This window comes from Watersipora subatra, chromosome 9 (genome assembly GCF_963576615.1).
Source record: "Watersipora subatra chromosome 9, tzWatSuba1.1, whole genome shotgun sequence".
NCBI classification, from domain to species: Eukaryota; Metazoa; Bryozoa; class Gymnolaemata; order Cheilostomatida; family Watersiporidae; genus Watersipora; species Watersipora subatra.
In genome coordinates, this window is record NC_088716.1 from 38,353,991 (window position 1) to 38,363,004 (window position 9,014).

Genomic DNA, 9,014 nt, shown 5'->3' on the forward strand with positions numbered 1-9,014 from the left:
TTTATAAATTGAAAGAATAATGTTAATGGGATAAAACTGCAAGTTTGAAAATGCCTAATTTTTTCTTTGTATTGCAAATTCAAATGAAATTTTCCTCAATTTAACCTTGAAGTAACAACAAGCAGCGTATCTAATTTACATGTACATGTGAGTATGCTTCACTTACATATTTGATGCAAACAAATTGATAGGTTTAGTCAATCACTGAGCAATCGAGAAAAAACTGGAAATAGAGCAAACTTTCAAAGATTTGTCTGCTCTTTACAACTGCACTGAATAATCTTAATTGGTTGAGCGTATGTCTGGTGTGACAGGATTGTGGTAGAGATAATTTCCAATAGCAGCTAGTCCCATGTATACATAATCAATATGATAAGGGTTGATAAACTTGGCATCGCTTCTCAGCATCATGAAAGCTGCCAATGTCATAGTGTTGCCCATGTTAGACTTGAAAAAGGTGGAGAGATGAGATCTGGCAGCCTCGAAAGGGTTAGATACTGAGGCTATCAGTCTGTAGTGATTCTATAATAGACCATAGATAGAATTGCTCACTAGAACAGTGAAAATGAACTTTTAGATACTGCAATAGAAATCCTTTTGAAAGTAGGTCTTATGTTATGATGTTGAGTTGAAAAATGTGCAAAGCATTGCGTTGAGCATTGGTTAAATGTTACAAAACTTTAACAGCCTGAATTCCACAAACCTTTGAAATATAAAATTCAGCTTCTTCAACTATAGAACTCTGTTTTTTATAAACGTAAGCATGCTGGTAATCCCGTATGCAGTGAGAGATCATTAAGTGTAATAACTATGTGTACAGATATTCTGCACCAAAGCAAAGTGGTGGAGTGATGTAGATGGTAGCTCTTTAGGCTGGTAAGCTGAATCTCTAAGTTGAATTCTTGTGCAGTGTCATCTTTTTTGTAACCTTCTTAAGACACCTACACTCTAATAGATGAACCAACAGATGAACAAGGCTTTTACTATAGTAAAGAGTAGTACCCTAACAGCTCAGCGTATTGTGAGCAAGATCGTCAGATGTGCCGATGAAACGTAGAGAGTAGCTATCTGTTCAATTATTCTCAACTAGTGAAAACAGCCGACTGACAGAGATTGAAGGGTGTTGGTCTACCAAGCAGAGTGTCACGAGTTTGATTCCCACTTTCGGTCATCATTTATCTCAGCCACTAACTGGTTTCAATCAGGTAGACACACTTTTATAATGTATCAGCAAAAATTATTATATAAGCAAAACCACAATGACTACCCACAGATTTTAATTTAATAAGAGTAATCTCCTCATACAAGATTATAACATCTCTTTAAGATTAGCCTCTCTATAATCTTAATATATTGGTTGAAACAAGCTTTAGTTGATTAACTCTTCATAATTCACAATTAAATTGTTCCTATAAAGTTATGTTAGTTAGAGATGGTCGTACCACAAATATCATAACTCTTTTTTTATTTAGTTGAGATTATCTTTGACATAATATTTAATACTTAGATTCAAGACAACCTTGGTCTGATACAAAATAATACATGCTATTTGATAGAAGTGGTCAGAGGATTATCGGATAATCTCAGATGAAAAAACTTATAAAACTACGGCTGTTTTTTGATTTTAAAACATCGCTAACTAACAGCGCCATATTTCTTTTTAAGATGAACACTATAATTATTATATTTATAAAGTATATTTTTTAACAAATTTTTCTGGAATTGAAAAAGATTTCTCAAGGCAAGCAGTTTTAGCCGGCAACAAAAGTTACCAACCTTTTATGGCTTTTATTATTTCATTTATGGAACTCAGGCTAATGAACTGGGAAACAAAAATATGACTATAAAATACCAGTATTTTCACCTGCTGGTTGCATAACAACGTCTGCTTGTTCTTTATAGTGTTCATTGACTCTGTGAAGTACTGGTCATTGTATCCTCCAAGTCATGGATTTACAGAAAGAACAGCCCTTAGGCTTTATCAGATTAGCCCAGACTCACAAAGTAGTTGTGTTTTTGAACGCAACTACTTTCTGTTCTTGTCTCATAGCCTTCGACAACCAGGTATAAAGTTATCACAACGCATTGTTAATTCACACATACCTTGAGTAAATATCAGCCCGCTATAGAACAGCCAAAGTAAAAGCAGCGTTGCAAAATACACAAAACTGGATTGTAAAAAAATTTCCTACTCGAAGTAAGCTAAAACTACGAACACAGTTCTCCAATCAAAACTAGATGATAAAGAAAGTTACCTAACTTTGCTTAGCAGCAGCACTTAGTGCTGCATAGCCCTGATCTTAGACATCCACCTGCTGTGATGTCCAATCAGTTGAATTTATGCCAGTGAGTTGTAAGTTTGTGATTTGTGAACTCGTCTATTATGCCATTGTGCTCTTGGTTTGAAACCTGACTATGGCATTTTGCCCAAACTTTAGCTGAAAAACTTTTTACCATATTCATTGAAACGCCACCTTTTCCAATTGATGAAAATTTTTTACTCATAATAGTTTGGTGTCACTTAAAACCCAGAAAAGTTTTATGCAGTGACATTGTAAGGTTTTAATAAAATACCTGTATAACTTGTTACCAAAATAGAGAGCAATGTGAAAAATGAGGAACCCTCTACAAAAATAACAATAACATTTTTACAGCTATAAGTATGATGGAAGTTAAAAAGTTTTAAAACATAATAATAGGTGAAGGCGCTGCTGGGAAAACATTTAAGTTAGTTATGAAAAGTTCTGCCTGCTGTAAATAAAAGTACAGATAGTGTATAATGGAAGCTAAAATCGAGATTTATGTACCTAAATATATCTCTGTCTTATCATAAGAAGGTACGCTGGCCTGGTATATGATGTTTTTTGTAAGGAACTCTCTGCCTAATTGACGGTCCTTTAGGAGGAGAATACTTTAAGAAAAGCACTATAAACCAAGCCAGTGTAACGTCTAATAATAGGATAGAAACAAATGTAGGTTTGATTGAAGGAGATTTTAAAACAAGATACAGAGATCATAAAACATCTTTCAATATGCCAGCAAAAGAAAAAGCATAGAGCTGAGGAAATATATCTTGTCCCTTAAAGATAACAACAACTCATTTAATGAAAAATATTTAACAAAGCCAGGACTTACTTTGACATGAGATTGTCGCATATATCGTAACTATAATAGTTACCTACAAAAACTTTAATGAATTTAGTGGTTATGATCTGTAAGAAAATGTAAAATTACAACGTATTATGTGCAGTACATACTGTGAGGAGTACTTACTTTTGAGACAGACGTATAACATAAACATTGAATTTAGCTTAAGGGAATCTAGCTTACTAAACAGCTACTTAAAGCTAAGTTTTACTATGTATCTTACTAAACTAAGCTTCACGTTGGTCATAGGCTAAAATCTTTCCACTTATTTATTTTTGAATTCATTTTTGCTTTAACTTATCATGAATAATGCTGAACTGAGATAGTGAGCATCGTGTACCTCTTTCAGGTGTTGTGGGAAGAACTTTGGCAAAAAGCAAATTGGCACTTTTATTATCTTGTCATAATCAGTACACCGACTGCCAAAACTTTATCGATATAGCTGAACAGACCGACGAAAAATGATGACAGACAGAAACTTCGAGATTTATATATATGCTAGCTGTGCTACCCGGCGTTGTCCGGGTAATAAAAAAGTCTTTGGTAAGAAAATTGATTTGTATTTAAAATATAACAACATTTGCCATTCTAGCTTTCCAGCTACATATTATGAGAAAAGTTTTTTATGTAATTGAAATAAATTAAGAGAGAAAATAAAAACAAGTGTAAAGGTTTCCAAACTTTTACAAACAACTTTTAAACTTCATTTTCATGAGGAAAATTTTTCACGCTTGTCAAAAAAAAATAAAACGACTATAAAAAGGTTTAGATGTAAATGTGAAATATTTAGCATGCAATAGCTAAATCAATTCTGTTTTGCTACAATTACAATAAAAGATGATTCGGTAATGATGCAAATACGGTATTACAAACTGAGAAAACAAAATAAAATTCTGAATATGTTGAATCAATAATAAAAAATCTTGCATAGACGTGTGTGTACAAAAAAGGTTACTGTTCCACCAGAAGCTATCCATCAAAACTTTGAATACATCGGCACTGGTACCTCTCGATTCCGATACAAATGTAAAAATGAAATATCGTACTGTTTTTGTCTGACTGAATGGAGAGATAATGTTGAAGCTCTTCCCACGGATGTGATATAATTGTCCATGTGAGAGGAATTAGCCTTGACCTCAGATGTAGTAATTAAATCTTAAGAAAAAAATTTCTTAACAAGGGCATTGTAACGCACGGCCGCATTGGTAAAATAATCAGTGTGCACTTTGATAGGAATATAATAAGGAAGCTAAGGTAGTTATGCAACACAATTCGAGAACCAAGAGATTTTTTCCTATAACAAAAGCTGTGTTTGTCTGTCTGTCTAAAGCAACACTTAGATGTTGAGAAGAAAGCTTGCATCACTTGAGTTTTAAACTCACAACCGCCAGCTTGGTAACCAACACACTGACAACTGCCCCAATCATCTGCCTTCTACACTTTAGAATAATTGGACATAATTAATCTTTGTTCTTGGAGCACCTGATGATCTCTTAGAGTACACCGGTCTGCTAGGGTACTAGTTGATATAGAAATAACATAATAATCAGCAATAATAACTAACACAGCTAATAGAAAAAAACTATCACAACAGTCATGACCTAAAGCAACCCAAATGTTCAGGGTTGAAGTCTCACACTTGTTAAACATGTCGAGGTCAAACATTATTTTATTGTCAGCTTCATAGAATTGTTGTAAAAGCAGACACTTTTTTGTTACAGCTGTCAGCAGGTGAAAATTAAACCAATATTTATAAAGTTGTTTTATGAGATTAAACGAGATAAAAAATATTAGGAACTTTTGATAGTTTAATTTTTATGGATTTGATGGTTTAACATTCTTATCACTTTTGTTCAATCCTGGTTGAACTAATATTAGAAAAACGAATGATATAACTTGTTTAAATTACAAAATGATATTTTTGTTTTGCTTTATGCATGCTTAACTGATTTTCCTTTTGTTGGCCTTTTTCTTTGGTTTCGCAGTTGAAAGTTCTAAAATAAAAAATAAACAAACAACTATACCTACCGACATCATTTCTTGAAAGTCACTCCTTGACACTTTGCCATTACAATCCTTGTCAAGCATCTTAAATGGTACTAATATGAGGCTATCGAGTGGGCAGGCATGAAAAAGTCCCTTCATAAAACACAGAAAGTCTATTTGGCCTTCACTTTCTGTGGTGTAGCACTCTGTTACGCATTTGCAAAGGACTTGAGAGTTTCTGTCTGGAAAGTAAGTATCGAATATCCTGCAAAGTTCTTTTTCACTAATCTCGCCATCAGGAAACATTCTCTATAAAAGTTTAATTGTACATGAAACAAAGTAATAGTAGTATTATAATTTAGTAATTGTATTATTATCAGCAGTAGGAATAACAGTAGTAGTACCAGTGGTAGTAATAGTTGTAGTATTAGTAGTAGCAGTTGTTGTTGTTGTATTAGTAGTCTAAGAATAGTAGTAGTAGTAGTAGTAGTAGTAGTTGTAGTAGTAGTAGTAGTAGTAGTAGTAGTAGTAGTAGTAGTAGTAGTAGTTGTAGTAGTAGTAGTAGTAGTAGTAGTAATAGCAGTAGAAGCATATTAATAGTAGTAATAGTAATGGTAACAGTATTAATTTTGACACAAGATGTTCTGTTCTTGTGTCAGTCCATGAAAAGCTTTATGCAGATTTGAGTGTATGTAATACTTTATCACTATTTTTGCAACAAATAGAAGCTTTTTACAGCGTTGGCAGCAATCGGACCTGAAACAGCTGTTGTGACACAAAAAAGTTGAGTAAACTGGTGAAAATAGAGACAACTACTCAAGGTAAGCACATGATTCCGCTACAGCAGGTTGTAACTGTATCAAAAGCTGTACATAGCCAATTTGTTTACATGCCCATTTATGTTTAACACAACATAGTTTTTCCTAACCACCATCTGGTCATGTCATGCTGCTGCAGCTTATGATTTATAGCATGTAATTATGCTATGCATATCTATATGCTTGGTGTATCTATCTAACCATGATACAACATGTCTGGCCAATCAACATAACATATGATGTGAAGCAATGTGCAATGACTAAATATGATATGAGGAAATATTGAGCGCTGTTGGCATCAGGATAAATACGTTTTGAATATTCACTCTAGAAAGCATTAGGAGACAAATTGTAAAAAATAATCAAGCAGTATTTTCTGGATGTTTGAAGGCATAATATAAAATGTTAACAATATCTTTTCAAAGAATTTGTACTTTAATGTGGATACTTTTTGTTGTTGTACATGTAAGTAAACAGTGATTAGGTTTTTAATTTGCAAATTTTTAAATTTATTGGTTATTTGTTGCTGCAACAAGTAATCATCTATATATCAGCAATTGTATTAATAGTTTACATGATTCACCACTAACAAGATAATTGAAAAAACCTATACAAACGCTTTTAGCAAAATTCTTCAAAATTTTTGAATTCTTGATTTGTAGTTTAGAGCCATGAGTTGTTAGAGGATCTTTATACACATCAAAATGAAACTTATTTCTTGACCCTGCAGCCGATAATAATAGTAATAATAATAGTAACAATAATAAAACATGAAGCTATTCAATCTCTTAAGGAAAACAGAAGCTTACTAGATGGGTTGACAACTCCTTAAATGCAGTATATCCTTTCAGGAATCGTCAGACTTAAGTGTAATAAAGTCTCTGTCTAGATTTGAGGTATTTTGGTACTCCTGGTCTAGATGTAGTTTGTCATTTTTATTAGTTTTTATAAGTGAGAAAAATTCATTGATAACTAAAAATCTAATAATCATTTGAGTGCGACTTTTAAACGATTGCGGTAAAAACCTAAGGATGTCAAATAACTTAGCAATTACCTTAAATCCTAGCCTATTACCACACGCCTAGATTCAAGGTGTTCCTGTGTATGACGCACTGGAAATGCAACACACTAAGCATCTCATTGAGTTAAGAGTTGTCCTCCCATCAGTGCACAAATCGTTGCCTACTGTTCATAAGCTTAGGGACATATGCGATACATAAAGTATTACTAATGCACTTACTAAGAAGACTTGACACAAGCAATCTAGATTATAACTATTCACTTCAATCTAAAAACATAACTTATCATGGAATTGTTACTAGTTAATAGTGATTAGCCAAGTATGGCAGAATTTACTGAATTCCAGTATGTAGACACTATAGGTACTGGGTAATGACAATCACTAGCTAAATTGGTTAGAGAAGAGAGCATGTAAGCCATTTTGGAGTTTTCCTCTCGATAAGCTTTGTGATATAAGACTGACTGACAGGACATTCTTTTGTACATATTTGTATCTTTTGTATAAACCTGTCACTGTTTTGCTAGTCCATGTTACTGTTTAGAATCAGACAAACACAAATCTTCATTAAAAGCAATACCTTACTAACAATTATTTAACACTAAATATTTTGTCTGTTACACTCAGTACCTAACTCAAACAAGACGTTTTTAACAACACTTTTTGCTTTAGGACAGTAGGCTAGTGAGAGATCAGGAAGTTGTATTCTCATGAACAACATATCTATAGACGTCTCCTGTAGCTATAATGTTTTAACTATGCTATTAGTGTAATCAAAATTTATAACAGCTTCTTGCGGCAGCAACGTTATTTTATTTTACTGCTGAATCAAATTATGTCCACAAGACAATACATTTGAAAACAGATTGAAAATGCTTAAGTAGAAGTTGTCAATGCTGGGAAAAGTGAGGACAACTCCATTTTTCTAACAGCATTCATATTGCTTCGCTTTTATCTTTCATACAGCAAAGTCTACTTTCAAATCTCAACGTATCAAAATATTTACATTTACGTAAATATTTTGTTTATATAATTGCTCTACATCAAACATCTGTATCTAACTGATGCATGAGATAACTAAAATATATTAAGAAAATGAATGAAATTGATACTATTATATATTTTAGGATATAGTACTTTTGAAAGGGTTTGAAGATACCGGATATCACTACTAACAAACACAATTTTTTTTCAAACAATCCCTGAAAACAATTTGCTGTCATGATGAGTTTTTGCTTAACATGTAAGCTTGGTACTTACGAACATTTTTGACGCATCATCAATAAAAAAAGAAAAGTTTTCAGAGCAACGCCAGCAAATTTACATTGATTTACCTGAAACAGTTTGTACCAGTGATAAGAAGCTTCTTCAGTTAAAACATTGTTTGTGTAGTCTAAGAGCTTATCCATTATGCTTTTGGGCACGCGAGGGTACCATCTCCGCCAAGCCAATGACAGCGTAGTACCCATTTCTACAAAAATTGATTACTCTTGAATTATGTAGGAATATAATAAAAATATATAAATTGAAATAATCTTGTACACTTATGGATATGCAGAATTTGTAGGTTGCAAATCAGGTTGTATATCAGTGTACATTGCATAGGTTAAAAGTGAACTTTTATATTTATACAGGTATACAATGTATGAGTTTAAGATGAACAAGTGTATGTATGCCAGTGCACAATATTTACGTTAAAGATGAATTTGAATATCTATACAGTTTTATAATGTAAATGCTAAATATGAGCATGTCTACCTTTAAACAATATCTTCAACCACCAACTTGTATATCACAATGTATAGGTTGAAAATGAATGCATGTCAAAAAGGGAATATCAGTAGGTATTCAATAAACTTTGTAGGTTGTACTCAGATTGTAGAATCTAAAGATCTGTTTGTAAAACACCAGACAAGGCTATAAATTATTAAAGAAGAAACGTTAATCCACTTACCTCAAACTCTAACCTATGCAGGACAGTCTAGTCAGCATTTAAGCAGATAGCGGAGAAACGCAATTTCCTGTAAAATGTACTGGCTTGATAT

The 9,014-nt window shown here is 32.9% G+C and overlaps 1 protein-coding gene across 1 annotated transcript; it reads right to left on the bottom strand.

Moving 5' to 3' along the window:
- Window positions 1-282: 282 nt before the first annotated feature.
- LOC137405041 (neurocalcin-delta A-like) lies at window positions 283-8,378 on the bottom strand. The gene is made up of 3 exons (XM_068091266.1): window positions 8,304-8,378; window positions 5,176-5,442; window positions 283-522 (listed from the first exon to the last, which is right to left on the bottom strand). Exons 1-3 carry the CDS (start codon window positions 8,376-8,378, stop codon window positions 283-285), a joined length of 582 nt encoding a protein of 193 aa, XP_067947367.1.
- Between the last annotated feature and the right edge of the window lie 636 nt (window positions 8,379-9,014).

What these genes read in the sequence shown, in the direction of transcription:
- LOC137405041 (XM_068091266.1), bottom strand. Translation starts at nt 8,378, where the DNA reads ATGGATAAGCTCTTAGACTACACAAACAATGTTTTAACTGAAGAAGCT. An exon ending in ACTGGTACAAACTGTTTCAG is followed by an intron (nt 5,443 to 8,303) that starts GTAAATCAATGT and finishes AAACTTTTATAG; the next exon opens with AGAATGTTTCCTGATGGCGA. An exon ending in ACTTTCAAGAAATGATGTCG is followed by an intron (nt 523 to 5,175) that starts GTAGGTATAGTT and finishes GGTCTATTATAG; the next exon opens with AATCACTACAGACTGATAGC.